Source organism: Bos grunniens, chromosome 16, assembly GCF_055505025.1.
Source record: "Bos grunniens cultivar Pamir isolate PY7600 chromosome 16, Bosgru_T2T1.0, whole genome shotgun sequence".
Classification (NCBI taxonomy): Eukaryota; Metazoa; Chordata; class Mammalia; order Artiodactyla; family Bovidae; genus Bos; species Bos grunniens.
In genome coordinates this window covers 51,858,283-51,881,786 of record NC_141180.1, presented here as the reverse complement: position 1 = coordinate 51,881,786, position 23,504 = coordinate 51,858,283, and the positions used below count along the sequence as shown (strand labels likewise).

Here is a 23,504-nt window from a genome sequence, read left to right as displayed (position 1 = left end):
TAGCTCAGAGTCCCCTTGGAGCCAATGACAGAACATGGTCCTGGTGAAATCAGGGCTCAGGTTCTGGGAGCAAGAAGAGCCAAGTCTCTGTGCTCCTCTCCTGAAGACTGCACTGTGGTGGAGCTGCTTCCGTTCTGGACCGTGAGTTCCGATAAATCGGTTCAGTGCCATCCACTTCTACAGACCTTCACTGAGAGTCTGGCATGGTGCCTTGTACATACATAGCAGCAGACATACAAAGCAGACACTCGACAGACATGATCAAGAGAAGTGGCTCCTGCTCCCTAAGCCTTTACAATCTAGGAGGGGAGGCAGGTACAGGAACCATAACCACAGTACAAATAAGAATAAAATAGGAATCTTAAATGAGGCCCTGAGGGCAAAGGCAAGAGGGAGTGGAAACTTCAGGGTGCCCCTTTCATCTTCTCCCTTCCAGCTTAGATGAGCCTTGAGCGTTGCAGGATATCTCCAGAGAGGCCAGATCAGGAGTCAATAACTGAATCTAGAAAGGCACATTCCTAACTCTGCTGTGTCTAGGGTACCCTTATTCCTAGGCCCACTGGGACATTCCAGACAAAAGGTCTCCTCCCCTCCAAGGTGAGTTTACTGCCTCTCTTTGAGGTTCCTTTATCTGCACCCCCTCCTTCTGATTCAGGATTTGTTACGGAGGTCTGAGGAGGACAGGGGCTGGGCTGTTTGACCAACCTGGTACCGGGTCTAGCACATAGCAGGGGGTGTAAATAAATACCTTTGATGACTACAGACAGGGCAGCGGGCAAGGCTCTCTGCCTGGCCATGGGAGAGATAGGCGGCTGGCCCCTCGCTACCCTGCGTGCGGGACCTGGCCCTAGAGGAGGGCGGTTCTGTCCCACTCCGCCCACGCACTCGGGCCCCTAGGCACTGCCCTCCCGGGCAGACCTGCTCTGGGGGATGTTGATTGTGGTGGCGGCGGTGGTGGGGCTGGCCCGGCAGATGCACGGGGGAGGGGGCGGAGGGGGCCCAGGCCCAAGTTCACGCCTCCCTCCCTCCATCCCACGGGCAGCGGAAGCGATTATTCCCCACCGGCGTCTGGCGGGGTGGGGGGCGGGCTCGCACCCCGAAGAGACACGGGCCTCCCCGCGTCCACCGCTTTGATCGCACCGCCACCCCAGGCCCCCGCCCTCGGCCCCGGGGCCAGTATAACTAAAGGCCGTGTCCCTCCCGGCGGTGCACTGGGGTCGGGCAGCGATGGCCGCAGCGGAGTCCAGCCAGCTCCAGTTCGAGGAGATCGCCGCGCCCCCAGCCTACCTGCCCGCTCACCCCGGCGGGGCGTTCCTGCCGCCCCCGAACCCCAACGCTGGCCTGCTCCTCGCGCGCCCCTCGGGCTCCGCTCCGGAGCTCGGCGCCCCAGTAGCCTTCGCCGGCTTTCTCGGGAGGGGTCCCGGGCCAGCCGCGCCGCCCCACGCCGGCCTGGGCCCGCCTGCGCCCCCTAAAGGCGCGGCCGTCTCGTCGGCATCCCAGCGCCGCAAGCGCACGTCATTCAGACCCGAGCAACTGCAGCTGCTGGAGCTCGTCTTCCGCCGGACCATGTACCCCGACATCCACTTGCGTGAGCGCCTGGCCGCGCTCACCTTGCTCCCCGAGTCCAGGATCCAGGTGAGCGGCTCGCGGCGGGCTGGCGAGTTCGCCGGTGCCACCTACTTGACGTTGGGCAAGTTATTTCCTTTGAGCCTTAGTGTTCTAGGCTGTAAAATAAGTGTCTATTGGCTACGGTGATCGTGAGGCTTGAATGAAGTAATTCAGTCTCAGGCTCAATGACTTCTGCCTCTCATTGCTGAGTATAAGGGCTCCTTCCGGGAGGCTAGCTGGTCCCTTAAAATGGTCAAAAAATAAATCCTCAGCAGGAAGGTAATAGGGAGTATTTTCACACTTTTTTCCTTATCCAGGAAGGAGGGGCAGATGAGGTGCAGTTGGTGTTTCCCCCTGCTGGCTCACCAAGTTGCCCCCCTGGGTCCCTAGGCCACTTCCTTGGCAGGTGTTGGATTTGTAATGTGGGTTGTAAAGGATATGTCTTGCGGGTAAAGCCTGAAGCATATGGAGTCTCTTGTCACGGTTTGAAAAGTTTAGTGCAAGGTGTGTTTATTGCCTAAAGTAATTTAGATCAGAATCCTGGAGCTTGGTGGTCATAAGAAGCCTGCCTTTTTTGCCTGGTCTGTAGCACCATGGTCTGTACCTAAGAGCAATTCTAAGTAGGAGCCCTGATTTTCACACTGGGAGACAGTGGACTTGTTTTTCTGCCTCTTTGGTGGAATGCATCTATCAGTTTCAACAGCAGGCACAGAAGCTTCCTAAGCAGGACAGGTCCTTTGGTATTTGTGGGGAAATAGTGAGCAAAAATTTTATTCACCTAAGTGAATGAAGTCCACTGAGAAAAATGCCTCCTTAAATAATTTGACAAGGGAGTACACTTTTGAAAATTGACTCTCCAGATTCTTTTAAGGCATAGTAGCATTTTTTCCCCCTAAAATTCTAAGTGCTGTTGTTGCTGTGGCATTTTTTCATTGCAGATGTCCCTATATAAAGAACTAGGTATTACTGCAGTTTTGCACCTGGGAATGATGAGGTCGAGAAAGCCGGGTGCTCTGATTTTGTGAAGTGTTTTGTGAAAACCATAAGGTTCCAGAGCAGGGAGCCAGGGCATGTTAACTGGAACTTACAGTGAACTATGAAGGTAAAAGTAGCACGAGGACTCCAACCAGCAGTTTCTTTCTTCCCTCTTGCAGGTGTGGTTCCAGAACAGGCGTGCCAAGTCACGTCGTCAGAGCGGGAAACCCTTTCAACCCTCAGCCAGGCCGGAGCTGTTCCTCCACCACTCTGCTTGTGAAACTGAAGCAAAATATCCAAAGGCCCAGCCGCCTCTGGAGGTAGATGTGAACTGCCTGCCCGATCCCAACAAGGTTGGAGGAGGCATCTCTGACTCTAGCTCCCAGAGTCAGAATTTTGAAACCTGTTCCCCTCTCTCTGAAGATATTGGTTCAAAGCTGGACTCATGGGAGGAACACATCTTTTCTGCCTTTGGTAACTCTTGAGTCTGGGAGGACTCAGGGTGAGCTCAGAGGAACCATGACTGACAGTCAGGGGGACGCACATCGGAATACCGTCCTTTCTGGCTTCCATGTTAAGGACTCATCCGTGTTAACCTTGATAATGGTCCTTGAGTCATCTCTCACCTGTTGCTCATGGCCTGTTCCTTCTTCACAGTACACACCACCTAGGAGTTCTGGCATTTATTTTTATCAACACATCTCCAAATATGCACATTCATTTTGGTCCCCTTATCTGTTCCTTCTTACCAGCCCTGTTGTAATTTTTTCAAATTAGTTTCTCAGAACTCATTATTTTCACAAGAACTCCTCAGTTTGACTCAATTTCCCCTTTGCTTGACAGCTGCTGTCTTCATATGGCTCCTCCAAAGGCTAATTCCCTTAAACTTATGTTAACCCAGCTCCTTCAACCCTCCTCCTATCGTCAAGATTTACTGCTTTTAAAATCGGGCCTCACATCTTTACACACCTTCATAGTTCCAGTGATTCTGCATCCAGATTATTCAAGAGACCCCTGCCTCTATTTTCTCAACTTTTAAAAAATTACTCTCTAAAACCTGTAGTAACTTTCAGTTGCTGCCAAATTATAAAGACCTTTTGGTTACTCTTGCCTGGAAAATCCCATGGATGGAGGAGCCTGGTAGGCTGCAGTCCATGGGGTCGCGAAGAGTCGGACATGACTGAGCGACTTCACTTTCACTTTTCACTTGCACGCATTGGAGAAGGAAATGGCAACCCACTCCAGTGTTCTTGCCTGGAGAATCCCAGGGACGGGGGAGCCTGATGGGCTGCCATCTATGGGGTTGCACAGAGTCAAACACGACTGAAGTGACTTAACCTTAGCCTAGCCTTTGGTTACTCTTCTAGGTAACGGACATTGGTAGCCTATAGGACAGTTATGCACATCTTTAATTTCACCCATCCACAATATATGTCTGTCTCAAAGCCATTTCTTTCAGTTTTGGAAGCAAATGCATAACCTCTCTCTTTCAAAACACTCTAGACCTCCCTCTTGCTGAAGGCTGTAACTTTCTCTAATCCTGATTTTGTACCTGTTACTTGAGTCACTGCAGCATCATTACCCTTAGCACTTGTTAACTGTACTTCTGTGCAACTTTAGTTTATTATTATTAAATGTTTCCCACAAATGTTTCATTGTTAATTCTATTTAAATGAGTTCTGTTCTTTAGACAGCTTAGTACAGCACTTCACTCCATAACTATTCAGCACATATTTTGTGGCCATGAAGAACATTTCTGCAAGAAGTTTCTGCAAATGTAGTTTCTAAAGCCAGTCACTGGTATATCCGGAGGCCACTGTATTAAGTTTAACTTGGTTAAAAGTCGGTCTAGCTTGTTCAAAGTTTAGTAACACGAATCTTTTGGTTCCAGGAGATTTCTTGTTCCCAATTTATATGATAAGGATGTATGAAAATTATTATTTTCAAGTTATTCTGAGATAAATTATTGTCTTGTTATTTTGAGGGTTTTTAAACTTCTAAAGGCAAAAGGAAACTCTTTGTATATGAGGTAATCACAGGTAAGGTTTTTTTGTGAATTGTACTTTGGAGGCAGCTCATTGGAGAAGGAAATGGCAACCCACTCCAGTGTTCTTGCCTGGAGAATCCCAGGGATGAGGCAGCCTAGCAGGCTGCCGCCATCTATAGGGTCGTACAGAGTCGGACACGACTGAAGCGACTTAGCAGCATGAGAAACCAGGGCTGGGGCCGGGACTCAGGTGTTTCTGTTTTTTTAATGGAATTTTTTTTTTTATTTGAATATGCCTTGGCATGGGGCTTTCCCAGGTGGCAGTGCAGGAGACAAGAGACGTGGGTTAGATTCCTGGGTCGGGAAGATTCCTTGGAGGAGGGCATGGCAACCCACTCCAGTATTCTTGCCTGGAGAATCCCCATGGACAGAGAAGCCTGGGGGGCTTAGAGTCCATAGGGTTGCAAAGAGTCAGACACAACTGAAGTGACTCAGTACACATGCCTTAGCATGGATATTATTTCCCAAACCAGGGATCAAACCTGGGCCCTTGGCAGTGAAAGCGAGGGCCCACCAGGAAATTCCCCAGGACTGGACTACCAGGGAATTCCACAGGACTCAGGTCTTGATTACCAGAAGACTGTGAACTACACTGAAAACCTCAGAGATTATACGTGCCCACTACCCTGATCTTCATAGAAGGGTTGAGTGGCCTGTACTTTTCCGAGTAGCACATCCTCTATTATAAGCAACCAGGATATAGTTCAGGCTTTAGTAGCAGATGACTTCTGAAAACTGTCTGAAATAAAAAATGGGATGATAAACATTAGGTCTTATTTTCAGTGCTTGCTTTGTATTATACATTATACTTGGGGCCTACTATGGGGTTGGCCAGGAGGTCTCACAATCACAGCTTCCTTCACATTTAGACTTGTGACAAGGCCAAATGAGATAATATAAATACATTCACAACTGAGAGGCATATCATTTAAACTTAACAGTCCATTAAGGATCACATTTAAAGGAAATCTAATAATGAACATATTAATTTTATTATTGTATTTACATTATGTTCTCTTTTCCCCAGTGAACAGTTAAAAAAAAATCTACAAATGTTTAAGTACTGTCACAATTTTTAATATAGGATCCTCTAAGAGTGGTCTGTACTGTTCTGAAACACTTAAGAGACCCTAGCTGTTGAATGCATTACAGGCATTATAGATTTAATCCTTACAACTGCCATGTAAGGTAGGGACTGTTATTATTTTAAACATTACGAAATTTAAGTAGTGGTTGACAGTCACATAGCTAATAAATAATGGCCAGGACTCAAATCTAGAACTCAGTCCACCATTTATTCACCACCATATAATGGCTGTTATATTGGCCTGACCTTTTAGTTAGGACTAATGATAATGTGATAGGTTTAAAGGCAACTCCTTAATCAGTATTTGTACATCCAAGTGAGTATGTCTCATCTTTCAAAGCAATCCTCACGAAGGACCCTACTTTTATTCCAGGGACTCAAATGTTGCTTAGAACTCCTTAGAAACTCTTGTTCATTTATTCCACAAATATTTGGTGCCTATGAAAGGCACTTTAGCAGGGCCTGGAAATAAAATGGTGAGCAAAACCAGCAATGGTCCCCCACCTAATGGACCCAAGAAGCCAGGATGGAGACAGAAGAAATACAAAATTGCAAATGTGACCCAGTGCTGGATAGAGGAGGCCTGTGAGGGCCTGGAGAGGACATGTAGTGGTCAAAGATTATCTTCCTTTCTGAAGATACCTTCAGACAGGGATGCTGAAGGTAAAATCTGCAGGATCATCAGGAGTTACCAAAGTAAAGGGAGAGGGAACACAGAGGGCACTGAGTGTGCAAAGACCCTGGAGACTTAAGGAGCAGGGTGGAGAAACTGTACGGGAGGCCAGATCAGGCATGGCTGTGTAGGTCTTGTAGAAGAGTTCTGAATTTGTCCTGAGAGACAGAAGACTTTAGTTGGGAATAACCTGACCAGTTCTTCATTTTAAGAGCATCGCTTTGGCCGCTTCTGCGGAGAGCTGAGTGGATGCTGGGAGACAAGAACTCTCTGCTGTGTTCCAGGATAGGGATGAGGGCACTGGGCGGACAGTACTGGTGATAATGAAGATGGAGAAAGGGCTTGAATTCAAGGAAAAAAATTTAACAGGCAAGTTTGTTTGTAGATTCTCAATGGTAGCAAGTGAATCTGATTTTTGGAACTAATAGAAATTCAGAACCAAATCTACATAAAGCATGATGTACTTGCTTGCTCGCTCAATCTGGCTTTGATAGTTTTCTTTAGGGCTCCATAAAGGTGTTAAGCAGTGGCAGCATCATTTAAATTAATGCACAGCCGATCCCAAATGACTACTTTGAATTATATAGATTTCTTCTTCCTTAAACAAAAATAAAATTCATATTTATTCTTAGGCACAGTTCTTGTCATCAACACATGATGGCACTGAAAGATATAGACGATGCTTAATTACGTAAGTGCAAAACTAGGTATAATTTAAGTGTGACAAGTCAGCCTTAAGAAATGTAGAAGAAAAAATATAAAAAATGCTTACCTAAGTCTAGGCAGAATATATTGAAAAGCAACCTTTCTCTAGTCTAGAGTAAGCCAAGTAACTTACGTGCTCAGTGTTTTCCGTAGTGACTACTTAGCCGTGAGGAAAAAACGTCCTAATGGTATTTTAATTCAAAATGACTTAGTAATAAATTTGTACTGTTCCTCCAAAAAATATAGTTTAGTGGAAAAGATAATTTTAAAAAACATTTTAAATAGAAGAAATATTTATCAACTTGTATTAATTAAATGAAAATGAAGATCATTAATTTTCATAAATCAATTTATTTAGAATTACAAATATTAAGAATAAAAGATTTATGCATTTCTTAATTAAACATAACAGTTTAGCTAAATATAAACTCTGCACTAAAGTTCTGCAGTGGCACAATACCAACAAAGAATATGGAAGCATTTTTAAACTATACAAAAATTTCAAATGGAAAATAATCTTGTTTCAGTTTTATTATACATTAATATAAAAAGTCTCATTTTATGAGACATCTAAAAGAATCAAAGCCACTTCTACAGCTATATCTTAAACTCCAAATCTGAAAACAATTTATTATATTTTGACTTTATAATATTCTATATTAAAACAGAGAAAATTCCAAATACACACTTTTTACAAGATTAACATCTTAGGCAGGGTTTTCCTTAAAAAACCGAAAACCAAAAAAGCCCACAACCAAATACAAACCTTTTTTCTCCATTTTCTAGCGCTGGCTATTGTATTTGTTTTCCTTATAAAATTTTTTTTACTTTAAAAATTGTGTAACTGTTGGATTTTAACCAGTAATCTGGTTCAAAAATTGTGCAAATAAACAAAAAAATATGAAAATAGTGTGTTATCAGTCTTTTGAAAATAAATCCCATAACAATGGCACTTTTTGCCCTGAATTGATGGGAAAAGACATGCCAAATCCATTTGCTGAAATTTAGCATCTTGCAGTAATGTTTCTTTCCTGCTCCTTCATTTTCTTTCAACAGACAAACAACAAAGGTTTCTTTTATAAATTATGATAAATTAAAATATTTATTATTATAAAATGATCTATAGAACCATGTCACATTGCAAGTATATATCATATATACTTGTAAAGTCCGTATTTCCCACCTATATTCCAGTGGCTTCCTAAAAATGAGGACTTCCCATATCTCATGATGTTATCTTTTGAAGACTGAAGTGGTGATCAACTAAATGAACTGGAGTTGTAATTTTCTAGATAGAATTTCCACATTGCCATGCATAATGCACAAAAGACCATGTTTCTTCATGTTCTCCACTGCAGTAGTTGTCTGCCTGGGTTGAGTTGAATTCATGCACATTAAAAAAATGGTCAACATATTCTTCCATGAAATTATGTTATGTTCAGACATTTTCAGTTTAAAAATACTTGCTAATAAACATATATAACATAAGCAGTGCTACTGCAGCTGAGTAATAAAAGAAAAATAAATATAATGCTGGTCAGCAATGCTGGTTCAAGAAGCAGTAGAGTATATTAAAATGCCTTATTTGGAGATTTAAATTTTCCTTGTTTTCCAGCAGATAGGTTATTTGGTGTTGGAAGCCTATATAAAGGAAGAGAACTTCACAAAAACAATGTCCTATGCAGTTGGGATAATTAAATCTTCTATTCAGTCTCTGTTGGTGTTATTTGCTGCAAAGGCATGTAAGTTTCCCATCTGGCTCAGGCCGCTCTGAATATGTGCAACATGAATTTCTACATTATTCTGAAAGCAACTAAAGAAAGAAGAAATATGGTTAACTACTTTTTCTCACAAAATTAAAAACAGTTTTTCTAAAAAGAAAAAGCTGAATTTCAGTTAGGAAATAGCTAAGATAACAACCCCACATAAGTAACATATCTTCCCTTTACATTAGCCATAATTCTATTTCAGTAGTAACTGAAAGGTATGCTTGAAAGAAGCCAAGAAACCATGGAAGTACTGGAAAGAGGATGGACAAATCTCTCTTTGGGGAAGACTTACTTCAAAGTTAAACCTCTATGCCAAACCCAAACCTAAATATTATATGTCTTTGACGCCTTTATATAAAAAAATCCATCTGAAAATTCTGTCAATAGACTGCATATAACATGAAAGCTCATTTACAATTTACTTAGAGGATAAAAATCATGACTACTTCATAAATATGTACAATTCTTAAAGCTTATACTGGAAATCACTATGAATTTCATATAAAAATAGAGTACATCTAACGAATTACCTGATATTAGAAGCATCTATTGTACTCTTGATATCATTTAGTGAATCTGTAAGTGATTTAAATTCAAAGGAATTCAGGTCGCCTCCTTCTGCTAGACACTAAAGAAAAAAAAATTTCAAAATTGTACTTCGAATACAGACAAAAACTCTGCTCTAATATACAGTTTAATTTTTTAGCACCAAATTAGCACAGTTTGTTTAGGTGTCAAAATGAAGAAAGTATTCTTAATATTTTCCCCAAAAGGTCCTCTGAAATTTACCTTAATTTGTAATAAAATAGCTGTAAGCCTGGAGATTAAGTCTGTCAGATTTTCATTTTCAACACAGGGCTGTCCTGTTGAGGAATTTGCATGCCGAACTATTTCCTGTGCTTCTTCCTCACACCTTCGTCTCATGTCTGTCGGCTGATCTGCAGGCTGGAGCCCTTGGTCTGGAGCAAGCTGAATACAGATGATTAAAACACAAGATACACATTCATAAGGCCATGATAATTTCTGTGTGTTTGTGCCCTGTTTGCAGATTAGGATTTTTTAAAAAGTAGCATTTGTGTAACAAAAACAACCTCACTTTTACCTTAGAAATTTTTTCTCCTCTAACAGTATTTATTTTTTGATTTGTTTTATATTTTGGGTACCTTTTAATTTTGAGGTACTTCTAAAAAAAGAATAGAACAAAAATTTCTTGATAACCTTTTACCCAGATTCACTACCTGCTTATGGTTTACTGTGTTTGAGTTAACATTCGACCTTTCTCTGTATATAATTTTTTTTCTCTTAATTATTTGAGAATAAATTGCAAACACTGTGCCTCTTTACTCCTAAATACTTAATAACCACAGAGCAATGATCTGATCACAATCAGGAAGTTTAGCAAAGACATAATACCATTTTCTAACAGTCTATATACAGATTTCATCAACTGTCCCAATACCTAGCTATTTTTCCCCCTGAATATATCTGGTTGTCCTGTTTCTCTAGACTCCTTTACTCTGCAACAGTTCCTCAGTCTTTCATAACCTTGATAGCTTTGAAGAATATCAGCCAATTATTTTGCATAATATCCCTCAATGTGGGTTTGTCTGTTTCCTCTTCATTAGACTAAAGTAATAGGTCATAGGTCTTTGGCGGGAACACCACGAAAGTGATGTTGTTCTCAGTTCACTGTGACTAGGAGGTGTATGATGTTTATCTGCCCCACTACTGCTTATGTTATCTTTGATCACCTGGTTAAGGAAGCTATGTGCCTCCATCAGCACAGACAGCTTCCTTGTTCTTAGAGCAGCACACTGCTCCACTATGGGATGTGCCATAAGTTATTCAGCCAATTCCCTATGTATGGGCATTTAGGTTACTTCTAATATTTTGTGACTGTCAGAAACACTGCAATGAATAATCTTGTCTTCTAACATTTAACATTTTTTTAAACTGAAGTATACATAAATATATAATACTTCAAGGGTAGCCACCATCCTGACTTTTATATATATATAAACAATACAGACCTATATATTATTATATATATTAGTTTTTGCTGGCTTTTGAGCTTTACATAATATGAAATTATGCATTATATATTCTTTTGTGTCTGACTTTATTTGTTCAATATTTGCATGTTCTCATATGAACAAATATGTTCACATATTCATTCTTATTGCTAAGAATTCCATATTATATGATAACTTACCGATTCATTTTAGTATTGATGGGTATTTGGGTCATTTCTAATTTTTGGCTATAATGAACAGTGATGCTATATATGTTCTAGTGTCTATCCTTTGGTAAATACATGTTCATATATCTTTGATATATACACAGAAGTGGAATTGCTTGTTCTCATTTTAAAATCAATATTGTGCTTCCATAAGAGCTTTGTGAAAATTAAATTAAGTTTACTCCATTAGGAAATGAGTGTCACATATGGCCTTGTGTACACAGTGAGATACAAAAGGACATCCACTTCTGCATGTTTCACGTCATCTTGGACAGCATGGTTTGCACCTCTTGTGGATGGTTGCTAGTCCAGGGGGAGAACTCTATTTGCAGGGACAACACATATTGCTATGTAGGTAAATGACAATTATCAGGAAAATAAAAATAATAATGGATGGCTGAAGGAATGAGCAAAACATACTCAGAATTTAGTTAAAGGTAATCGCAGTTCATTTCTCTCAGTTCAAGTGGACTGATAGCAACAAAAATGGCAGATCTTTGGGACTCAATGATGAGGTTAGTATCATAAAAAGCTGTTTATCTCACATCACAAACAGATGTGGCTGTAAATAACCCATGCTGTGCTTAGTTGCTGGGTTGTGTCTGACACTGTGAGCCCATGGACTGTAGACCACCAGGCTCCTTTGTCCATGGGGATTCTCTAGGCAAGAATACTGGAGTGGGTTGCCATGCCCTCCTCCAGGGGGTCTTCCCAATCTAGGAATAGAACCTCTCGCATTGCAGGTGGATTCTTTACCATCTGAGCCACCAGGGAAGTCCTAGACCCATGCACTTATGGTCAATCTACAACAAAAAGGCACAAATATACAATGGAAAAAAGGTAGTATCTCTTCAGTAAATGGTGCTGGGAAAACTGGACAGCTATATGTAAAATAATGAAATAGAACATTCTCTCAGTTCAGTCGCTCAGTCGTGTCCGACTCTTTGCGACCCCATGAATCTCAGCACGCCAGGCCTCCCTGTCCATCACCAACTCCCGGAGTTCACTCAAACTCACAGCCATAAAGTCAGTGATGCCATCCAGCCATCTCATCCTCTGTCGTCCCCTTCTCCTCCTGCCCCCAATCCCTCCCAGCATCAGCGTCTTTTCCAATGAGTCAACTCTTCGCATGAGGTGGCCAAAGTAAAAGAGTTTCAGCTTTAGCATCATTCCTTCCAAAGAAATCCCAGCGCTGATCTGCTTCAGAATAGACCAGTTGGATCTCCTTGCAGTCCAAGGGACTCTCAAGAGTCTTCTCTAACACCACAGTTCAAAAGCATCAATTCTTCAGCACTTAGCTTTCTTCACAGTCCAACTCTCACATCCATACATGACCACTGGAAAACCATAGCCTTGTCTAGATGGACCTTTGTTGGCAAAGTAATCTCTCTGCTTTCTAATTTGCTGTCTAGGTTGGTCATAACTTTCCTTCCAAGGAGTAAGCGTCTTTTAATTTCATGGCTGCAATCACCATCTGCAGTGCTTTTGGAGCCCCAAAAAATAAAGTCTGCCACTGTTTCCACTGTTTCCCCATCTATTTCCCATGAAGTGATGGGACCAGATGCCATGATCTTCGTTTTCTGAATGTTGAGCTTTAAGCCAACTTTTTCACTCTCCACTTTCACTTTCATCAAGAGGCTTTTGAGTTCCTCTTCACTTTCTGCCATAAGGGTGGTGTCATCTGCATATCTGAGGTTATTGATATTTCTCCCGGCAATCTTGATTTCAGCTTGTGCTTCTTCCAGCCCAGAGTTTCTCATGATGTACTCTGCATGTAAGTTAAATAAGCAGGGTGACAATATACAGCCTTGACGTACTCCTTTTCCTATTTGAACCAGTCTGTTGTTCCATGTCCAGTTCTAACACTTGCTTCCTGACCTGCATATAGGTTTCTCAAGAGGCAGGTCAGGTGGTCTGGTATTCCCACATCTTTCATAATTTTCCACACTTTATTGTGATCCACATAGTCAAAGGCTTTGGCACAGTCAATAAAGCAGAAATAGATGTTTTTCTGGAACTCTCTTGCTTTTTCCACGATCCATCAGATGTTGGCAATTTGATCTCCGGTTCCTCTGCCTTTTCTAAAACCAGCTTGAACATCAGAAAGTTCACGGTGCACATATTGCTGAAGCCTGGCTTGGAGAATTTTAAGCATTACTTTACTAGCGTGTGAGATGAGTGCAATTGTGAAGTAGTTTGAGTATTTTTTGGCATTGCCTTTCTTTGGGATTGGAATGAAAACTGACCTTTTCCAGTCCTGTGGCCACTGCTGAGTTTTGCAAATTTGCTGGCATATAGAGTGCAGCACTTTCACAGCATCATCTTTCAGGATTTTAAATAGCTCAACTGGAATTCCATCACCTCCACTAGCTTTGTTCGTAGTGATGCTTTCTAAGGCCCACTTGACTTCACATTCCAGGATGTCTGGCTCTAGGTGACTGATCACACCATCATGATTATCTTGGTCATGAAGATCTTTTTTGTACAGTTCTTCTGTGTATTCTTGCCACCTCTTCTTAGTATCTTGTGCTTCTGTTAGGTATACCATTTCTAGTCAGTCTAATCACACGGACACAGCCTTGTCTAACTCAGTGAAACTAAGCCATGCCGTATGGGGCCACCTAACACGGGTGGGTCATGGTGGAGAGGTCTGACAGAATGTGGTCCACTGGAGAAGGGAATGGCAAACCATGTCAGTATTCTTGCCTTGAGAACCCCATGAACAGTATGAAAAGGCAAAATGATAGGATACTGAAAGAGGAACTCCCCAGGTCAGTAGGTGCCCAATATGCTACTGGAGATCAGTGGAGAAATAACTCCACAAAGAATCAAGGGACGGAGCCAAAGCAAAAACAATACCCAGTTGTGGATGTGAGTAATAGAAGCGAAGTCCTATGCTGTAAAGAGCAATATTGCACAGGAACCTAGAATGTTAGGTCCATGAATCAAGGCAAATTGGAAGTGGTCAAACAGGACATGGCAAGAGTGAACATCGACATTCTTGGAATCAGCGAACTGAAATGGACTGGAATGGGTGAATTTAATTCAGATGACCATTATATCTACTGCTGTGGGCAGGAATCCCTTAAAAGAAATGGAGTAGTCATCACGGTCAACAAAAGAGTCAGAAATGCAGTACTTGGATGCAATCTCAAAAACAACAGAATGATCTCTGTTCGTTTCCAAGGCAAATCATTCAGTATCACAGTGATCCAAGCCTATGCCCCAACCAGTAACTCTGAAGAGCTGAAGTTGAACAGTTCTATGAAGACCTACAAGACCTTTTAGAACTAACACCCAAAAAAGATGTCCTTTTCATTATAGGGGACTGGAATGCAAAAGTAGGAAGTCATGAAACACCTGAGGTAACAGGCAAATTTGGCCTTGGAATACGGAATGAAGCAGGTCAAAGGCTAATAGAGTTTTGCCAAGAGAATGCACTGGTCATAGCAAACACCCTCTTCCAACAACACAAGAGAAGACTCTACATATGGACATCATCAGATGGTCAACACCGAAATCAGACTGATTATATTCTTTGCAGTCAAAGATGGAGAAGCTCTATACAGTCAGCAAAAACAAGACCGGGAGCTGACTGTGGCTCAGATCACGAACTCCTTATTGCCAAATTCAGACTTAAATTGAAGAAAGTAGGGAAAACCACTAGACCATTCAGGTATGTCCTAAATCAAATTCCTTATGATTATACAGTGGAAGTGAAAAATAGATTTAAGGGACTAGATCTGATAAATAGAGTGCCTGATGAACTACGGACAGAGGTTTGTGACATTGTACAGGAGACAGGGATCAGGACCATCCCCATGGAAAAGAAATGCAAAAAAGCAAAATGGCTGACTGGGGAGGCCTTACAAATAGCTGTGAAAAGAAGAGAAGTGAAAAGCAAAGGAGAAAAGGAAAGATATAAGCATCTGAATGCAGAGTTCCAAAGAATAGCAAGGAGAGATAAGAAAGCCTTCCTCAGCGATTAATGCAAAGAAATAGAGGAAAACAACAGAATGGGAAAGACTAGAGATCTCTTCAAGAAAATTAGAGATACCAAGGGAACATTTCATGCAAAGAACATTCTCTAATACCATATAAAAAGTAAACTCAAAATGGATTAAAGACTTAAATGTAAGACCAGATATTAGAGCACTCTTTGACATAAATCACAGCAATATTTTTTTGGATCCATCTTCTAGAGTAATGAAAACAAGAGCAAAAAAAAAAAAAAAAAAGGGACTTAATTAAACTTAAAAGCCTTTGCACAGCAAAGGAAACCATAAAAAGACAAACTACAGAATGAGATAACATGTTTGCAAATGATGTGACCGCAAAGGATTAATTTCTGAAATAAACAAAGAGTTTATACAACTCAATATCAAAAAAACCCAAACAACCCAATCAAAAAATGGGCAAAAGACCGAAAGAGACATTTCTCCAAAGAAGACGTTCACATGGCCAACAAGTACATGAAAAGATGCTCCACACCTCTAGTTATGAGAGAAGTGCAATCAAAACTACAAAAAGTTATCACCTCACATCAGTGAGAATGGCCATCATCAAAAAGTCTACAAATAATAAATGCTGGAGAGGGTACGGAGAAAAGGAACCCTCCTACACTGATGGTAGGAGTGTAAACTGGTATAGCGAGTACAGAGAACAGTATGGAGGTTCCTTAAAAACTAAAAACAGTTACTATTATGATCTAGTAATCGTACTCATGGAAAAGATGAAAACTCTAATTCAAAAAGATACATGCACCCCAAAGTTCATAGCAACACTATTTACAATAGCCAAGACATAGAAGCAACCTAAATGTCTATCAGTAGAAGAATGGATAAAGAAGATGTGGTATACGGAAAAAAAACACAAACCACAGGAATATGCGGTACATATATACAATAGAATATTACTCAGCTTTAAACAAAGAATGAAAAATGCCATTTACAGCAACATGGATGGACCTAGAGATTATCATACTAAGTGAAGTAAGTCAGACAAAGAAGGCAAATATCATTATGATAACACTTACTTGTAGAATCTAAAAACATGGTACCAAAAAAAGGATCAAAAAGTGATACAAATAAAATTTTTTACAAAACCAAAATGGACTCTCAGACATAGAAAAGAGGACATAGAAAGGATTATCAGTGGAAAAGGGATGGGGGGAGGATAAATTAGGAATTTTGGATTAACAGATATACACTACCGTATATAAAACAGATAAACAAGGTCCTACTGTATAGCATAGGCAACTATATTCAGTAATAATCTATAATGGAAAAGAATGTGAAAAAGAACATATGTCTCTGAATTACTTTGTGTACACTTGAAGCACTGTAAATCAACTGGTCTACAAATAATAAATGCTGGAGAAGGTATGGAGAAAAGGAACCCTCCTACACTGAGTAGGAATGTAAATTGGTACAGTCAGTATGGAGAACAGTATGGATGTTCCTTAAAAACTAAAAAAAGAGTTACCATTATGATCAAGTAATCCCACTCATGGAAAAGATGAAAACCCTAATTCAAAAGGATACCTTTTGAATGCTAATTCAAAAAACCCTACTTCAAAAAAAAAAAAGTGGCTTTACTGGAAATATACAACTTCTAAGAATGCAAATGCTGGAGCATACTAAACTCATCACAATCATTTCATTCTTCCTTGTAAGAAACTCAAATTTTTGATGAAACTCGTGAACCACCTTCATACATATAATTATATGTACATAACAGTAATGATAATTCACAAATAATCCTATAATGTATGTGACTGCAGTTCAAAAATGCATAGTTCTAATGTAAAGTTTATTTTTTAAATTTCTATTTATTTATTTTTTTGACTGTGCCTCACAGCCTGTGGGATTTTAGTTCCCCAAGCAGACATTGAACACAGGCTCTCAGCAGTGAAAACACCGAGTCCTAACCATTGGACCACCAGGGATCCCCAAATGTAAAGTTTAAAAAGGAGCAATCAAAACTGTATACACAGCATGGTCATAACTTAAGAAAAAGCATGTATGGTTTAAAAAAATTAGGAAATAAACAAAAATAAAGTTTTTGTGGTAGTAGAATTAAGAGTAATTATTTTTCTGGATGTTTCTAAATTTTTAGAGAGCTATAATCATTTGTAATTCAAACAAAAAACCAACAGAATTGACAGGTGTGTATAAAGCACTCTTCAATGTTGATGCTGTAAGGGAAAAAAAAGTATATAAAATATGGTTCTGCTCAAAGATCTTGGCTTAGTTTGGGTTTTCTAAGATGGGATGGTAACAGTATCAGTTTCAAGTAAGAGGGGGTCACAGCCCCCTCAAGGGAACTCTGCACACACCACCCACCTCATAGCAGTACTGCTGAACTTTGTGCAAGACTTTGTTTAGGTCCTTGTTCAGTTGTTCAAGCTCTAAAACGATCGTTGCATATCTCCGTTGAAATTCAATGCCAATGGGCATGGAATATGATTTCTGAGAAGGAAAAAAAGTCAGATTTTGATAAGGTTTTTTTTTTTAACAATGCAATTTCAACGATCTACTAGGATACAGGACTTTTTTTTTTTTTTTTTAAACTTTACATAATTGTATTAGTTTTGCCAAATATCAAAATGAATCCGCCACAGGTATACATGTTTTCCCCATCCTGAACCCTCCTCCCTCCTCCCTCCCCAGGACTTATTCAAAATAGACAAACAGGTTATTAAAACAGACTATGCTCAATGTTATACTACTTATATGTGGTAATGGTATTATTGTTATTTAGGTGATTGTCTTTGTTCTTATGAGTGTCATGATGTCTGTCATTTACTTTTTAAAAAATGGAGATTGTATATATATAGAGAGAGTGTGTGTGTGTGCAAGACAGATTAAATGTTCAAAACTGTTGAATCTATGTATGTTTCTTATGTTTCTTAAAAATCTTTTAACTTTTTAGTAACTTTATCATTTTCAAAAATAAAAAGTTGGTAAAAAGTTATATATATTCATTTGAAGTGTTCTAGTAATTTAATTGATTCTCCATTTGGACTCAATTCAGTATAGCATAATGGGTAACAGTCATGCGTGCTAGAATCAGATTACATGTTCAAAACCCAACACTATTACATACTAGCTGTGTGACTTTAAGCAAGTTCCTTAATTTCTCTGTGCCTGTTTTCTCATCTGCAAACTGGGGATAAAAGAACTTCTATCTAATGAGATTATGGCAAAGGTTAAATGAAATAATATATGGTAGCATATTGCCTTCCACATAGAAAATATTCATTAAGTATTAACTGTTATCACCATTGCCATCATTTCGTATCTGCTTCCTACCAGTAAGTGTAAACAGACTTTGATTCCATTTCTTTTCCTCTCTTCATAACACCTCCAATAAATTACACTATCCGTTCCACTTCAGCTACAAATGCTGCAATGAGACTTCTTTAGTCAAGCCAAATTGAACCACACTTCTGTTTTTCACAGGATTTCTAAGAAAGCAGACCATTGTGCACTGGAGAAACAAGTACAATTAAGAAAGAAAAGTGTGCCTAGACTGGTAGGGTAAACTACTTGCACTAATAACCAATCACAGTGTTTTAATTGTTGGAGCTAACAGAAACCTGGCAATCATCTTGTTCAGCCATGTCATTTTACAGATGAGAAAACTGAGGCCCAGGAAAGTTAAATGTTTTGCTCAACAGCACACACTATTAATAATGTACCAGGTACTGTTCTAAGTGTTTAAGAGAATCTCACAGAATCCTTACAACCATCCCAAGAAGGATACTATAATTATCCCCACATTACATATGGAGGAATCTGAGGTCCATGTACCACAGCCAATAAGTGGTAAGCATGCAGGATCTCAAGGTAGACTGCATCAGAATTCCTCCACCATGAGATCTGATGCAGTGAAAGAGGAGGAAGGGAAACAATGTAACAGGGAGACAAGGGAAGGGATGTCATTTAAAGATTCCATGTCTGGTTCTAACTGTTGCTTCTTGACCTGCATACAGATTTCTCAGAAGGTAGGTAAGGTGGTCTGGTATTTCCATCTCTTTAAGAATTTTCCACAGTTTGTTGGATCTACACAGTCAAAGGCTTTGGCGTAGTCAATGAAGCAAGATGTTTTTCTGGAATTCTCTTGCTTTTTCTATGATTTAGTGGATGTTGGCAATTTGATCTCTGGTTCCTCTGCCTTTTCTATATTTAACTTGAACATCTGGAAGTTGATGGTTCACCTACTATTAAAGCCTGGCTTGGAGAATTTTGAGTATTACTTTCCTAGCATGTGAGATGAGTGCAATTGTGGAGTAGTTTGAAATTATTTGGCATTGCCCTTCTTTGAGATTGGAATGAAAACTGACCTTTTCCAGTCCTGTGGCCACTGCTGAATTTTGCAAATTTGCTGGCATATCGAGTGCAGCACTTTTACAGCATCATCTTTTAGGATTTGAAATAGCTCAATTGGAATTCCATCACCTCCACTAGTTTTATCTGTAGTAATGCTTCCTAAGGCCCACTTGACTTCACATTCCAGGATGTCTGGCTCTAGGTGAGTGATCACAACATTGTGCTTATCTGGGTCATGAAGATCTTTTTTGTATAGTTCTTCTGTGTATTCTTGCCACCTGTTCTTAGTATCTTGTGCTTCTGTTAGGTCCATACCATTTCTGTCCTTTATTGAGCCCATCTTTGCATGAAATGTTCCCTTGGTATCTCTAATTTTCTTGGAAGAGATCTCTAGTCTTTTCCATGCTATTGTCTTCCTCTGTTTCTTTGCACTGATCACAGAGGAAGGCTTTCTTATCTCTCCTTGGTATTCTTTGGAACTCTGCATTCAAATGGGTATATCTTTCCTTTTCTCCATAAAATCACCCAGTGTGAAAATCATTTGGGTTTAACATAAACATTAAATTAGTTCAATGACACTAACCTGATGTATCACAGAAAATTAGGAAAAAATGCATACCAAGAAAATCTGTAATCCATAAAAATGAAAGAACTGTTATACCTCTGAAGATATTAAAAAATAACAGTTCTGGATATATTAAAAATAAAATCTCCTTATAATACTTAGGATTCTTCCTTCTGTAAAGAAGGAATTAAACTAATTGAATAATTTGTATTTGTCCCTGAAATATTCAACAAAATTTCAACTCACAAGTGATATACGAAACAGAATAAATAATAGGTATGTTATGATTAATGGATATAATTTGATTTTTACTACCTCTATAAGGCACTGTCGGAGAAGGCAATGGCACCCCACTCCAGTACTCTTGCCTGGAAAATCCCAGGGATGGAGGAGCCTGATGGGCCGCCGTCTATGGGGTCGCACAGAGTCGGACACGACTGAAGCAACTCGGCAGCAGCAGCAGCAAAGCACTGTACTTATATCAATATAATAGAAATGGCAGTCTCTGAAGATAATTTTCATGTTTTATTTACTTTTTAAAACTAATCTCAAATCATGTAAGTAAGTGTTAGTAGCTCAGTCATGTCGGACTCTCTGCGACCCCAGGGACTGTAGCCCACCAGGCTCCTCTGTCCATGGCATTCTCCAGGCAAGAAAACTGGAGTGGGCTGCCATTCCCTTCTCCAGGGGATCTTCCCAACCCAGGGATCAAACCTGGGTCTCCTGCACTGCAGGCAGATTCCTTACCATCTGAGCCATCACATACCATACTATTTCCTTTTTGATGATTCCACTTAAATTGAAGGGTATGGTTTATTAAACAAAGACCAAACAATTACCATGCATGACACATGTTATACACAGGACCTACTGTGAATAGAAATCCATCTCTCTCCACCATTTGTTTTTAATGAGTACAAGGATCAAATAACCTTGAATATACTTTTTATACTACTGCTGCTGCTGCTGCTGCTGCGTCACTTCAGTCGTGTCCGACTCTGTGCGACCCCATAGACGGCAGCCCACCAGGCTCCCCGGTCCCTGGGACTCTCCAGGCAAGAACACTGGAGTGGGCTACCATTTCCTTCTCCAATGCATGAGAGTGAAAAGTGAAAGTGAAGTCGCTCAGTCGTGCCCAACTCAGCGACCCCATGGACTGCAGTCCACCAGGCTCCTCCGTCCATGGGATTTTCCAGGCAAGAGTACTGGAGTGGGTTGCCATCGCCTTCTCTGTTTTATACTACTAGCAGTTAGCAACTCTTCAAAAAGCAACAGGATTTGCAATAGCATTCCTTATACCCGCTACACTGAACAATTTAAATTTCAACTCTTTCGCCAGGCTAGTATGTGATTTATGCTTCTTCTTCTTTGGGGAACAGTTTTATTCTGAAGCAGTCTGATACTTCATACCTTGATCTTATCCTATAGAACTGAATTCCAGGTTTATGCTTAAATGACAGTCCTTGACATGAGAAAAAAAATAGGGGCACATTGTCCTCCTGCTGTCTGAAAACATAATGAGTATACATGTTTTAAATATTTTATTACCAACGAAAGAACATGTTACGTTCACCAGCTGGAATAACTTTATTAAATGTTTGAGATTTTTGCACCATAATAACCAAGACAGGAAGCTGGATAGCCCCTAAAATCAACTGCTATTTCTTATATAAATGCCTGCAGAAGTTTCATATTTTCTTTGGACATCATTAGATCTCCTAGCTTTTTTTAACCTTTTATCTTATATTGTAATATAGTTGGTTAACAATATATATAGTTGGTTGTGATAATTTCATGTGTGGAGGAAAGTGGTTCAGTTATACATATACATGTATCTCTTTTGGATTGACACGTATACACTGCTATAATTAAAATGGATAACCAATAAGGACCCACTGTATAGCACAGTGAACTCTGCTCAATATTATACAACAACCTAAACAGGAAAAGAATCTGAAGTAATGTTTTAAAGCTAATATGAATTCTGACATTTTGCTTAACATTAGTATGTTCTGTGAATCTGCCACCCCATTGGAAATAACTCTTTTCATATTAAGTTTTCTTGTAAATCTACCTAATGGAGGAGCTTCTGGATATTTAGGTCATTTTAGCTTACATGTTTTATATTCTATTTTTGTAATCTGTCTGTGGACCATCATCTTCTTCTGTGGCTAAGACTCCACTTATTTATTTCTGAATGTTAAACTACCTTTGCATTCCTGAAATAAATCTACTGGTTGGCATGATGTACCTTGGAAACATTCCCATTTGTTAATACTTTGTTTAGGATTCTTTCACCTATATTCATAAATGATATTGGCTAGTAGTTATTTCTTTTGTAATATCTTTGTTAGGTTTTAATATCAACTTATTCAAGAATTACAAAAAGGAATTGGAAAATGTTCCTAGTTTTTCTCCTGTTCTCTAAAAAAAGTTTTTGCAAGGTGATGGTAATGGTAAATATTTAGTTGAATTCATTGGTATGGAAGAATTCATCTAGTGGTGTAGGTTCTTTGTGGTCAAGTTTACATTATAGATTCATTTATAAGGCAGTGATGGGACTATTCAGACTTTTTTCCCATATCAGTGTTGACAAGTATTTTTCTAAGAATTTGCCTCCTTCATTTCAATTTTCAAAAATATTTACAGGAAGCTGTTTATGAACTGTATTAGTCCGCTTGGCATGCTATAACAGGACACCATGACTGGTGGCTTAAAAAATAGCAATAAATTTTTTTTGTAGTTATGAAGGTTGTAAGTTCAAGATCAAGGTGCTGTCAGGGATGGTTTCTAAATAGAACTTTAGAACTTTATCTGGCTTGCAGATAGCTGCCTTCTCGTTGTGTCCTCAGATGGCCTTCCTTCTGTGCATACATGGAGAGACCTCTTGGGGTCTCTTCCTCTTCTTGTAAGGACACCAGTCTTACTGATTTGGGTCCCAACTTTATTGCCTCATTTAACCTAAATTATCTCCTTAAAGGCCCTATTTCTAAATACAGTTACACTGTGGCTTAGGGCATCAACTTATGAATTTGAAGCACACAAATTCAATCCTTCAGTATCCTCTCAAGATCTTTTTCATGTCTGTAGGTTTTATAGCGATGTTCCCTCTTTCTTTCTTTTTATGGCTGCGCTGGACCTTCATTGCTGCTTATGGGCTTTTCCTAGTTGGGGCTACTCTGTGTTGTAGTGCCTGGACTTCTCACTGTGCAGGCTTCTCTTGTTGCTGCTCTCAGGCTCTAGAGTGCAGGCTTTGCAGTTGTGGCACACAGGCAAGGGACAGAACTCGTGTCTCCTGCCTTGGCAGGCTGATTCCCCACCACTGGACCACCCTCTTTCTTAATAGCAGTAAGCTGTATCTTTCCTGATTAGCATTTTCAGGATTATCAATTTTATTAGGTCTTTCAAAGGGCTGAACTTTTACTCTGTTGATCATGTCTATTTTAGATTTGTTTTCTATTTCATTACTTTTCTCTCTGGATTTAATTTGTTGTTCTTATTCT

The 23,504-nt window shown here is 39.8% G+C and overlaps 2 protein-coding genes across 11 annotated transcripts in view; one reads left to right on the top strand and one right to left on the bottom strand.

Annotated features, from left to right (window-relative positions):
- Nucleotides 1–369: 369 nt before the first annotated feature.
- Nucleotides 370–4,231, top strand: MIXL1 (Mix paired-like homeobox). Its single transcript, XM_086345096.1, has 2 exons — nucleotides 370–1,635; nucleotides 2,763–4,231. The coding sequence occupies exons 1-2, from the start codon at nucleotides 1,228–1,230 to the stop codon at nucleotides 3,066–3,068; spliced, it is 714 nt and encodes a 237-aa protein (XP_086201222.1). The 5' UTR covers nucleotides 370–1,227; the 3' UTR covers nucleotides 3,069–4,231.
- A 586-nt stretch (nucleotides 4,232–4,817) lies between these two features.
- LIN9 (lin-9 DREAM MuvB core complex component) overlaps nucleotides 4,818–23,504 on the bottom strand; it is a 90,145-nt gene continuing 71,458 nt past the window's right edge. For 4 of the 10 annotated variants that reach the window (XM_086345082.1, XM_086345085.1, XM_086345091.1 and 1 more), the window contains 4 exons: nucleotides 17,448–17,573; nucleotides 9,654–9,833; nucleotides 9,395–9,492; nucleotides 7,427–8,908 (listed from right to left, as the gene is read on the bottom strand). In XM_086345082.1, coding sequence (XP_086201208.1) covers nucleotides 8,803–8,908; nucleotides 9,395–9,492; nucleotides 9,654–9,833; nucleotides 17,448–17,573 — 510 coding nt within the window. In that variant the 3' untranslated portion in view covers nucleotides 7,427–8,802. Of the gene's footprint in view, nucleotides 5,370–5,602; nucleotides 6,989–7,426; nucleotides 8,909–9,394; nucleotides 9,493–9,653; nucleotides 9,834–17,447; nucleotides 17,574–23,504 lie in introns of those variants that run through there. The other 6 variants (XM_086345084.1, XM_086345089.1, XM_086345083.1 and 3 more) reach the window with 6 other exon arrangements.

Bases quoted from the DNA above. Each gene is read 5' to 3' on its own strand.
- MIXL1 (XM_086345096.1), top strand. From the start codon at position 1,228: ATGGCCGCAGCGGAGTCCAGCCAGCTCCAGTTCGAGGAGATCGCCGCG. The intron at 1,636-2,762 runs GTGAGCGGCTCG...TCCCTCTTGCAG, and splicing joins TCCCCGAGTCCAGGATCCAG to GTGTGGTTCCAGAACAGGCG.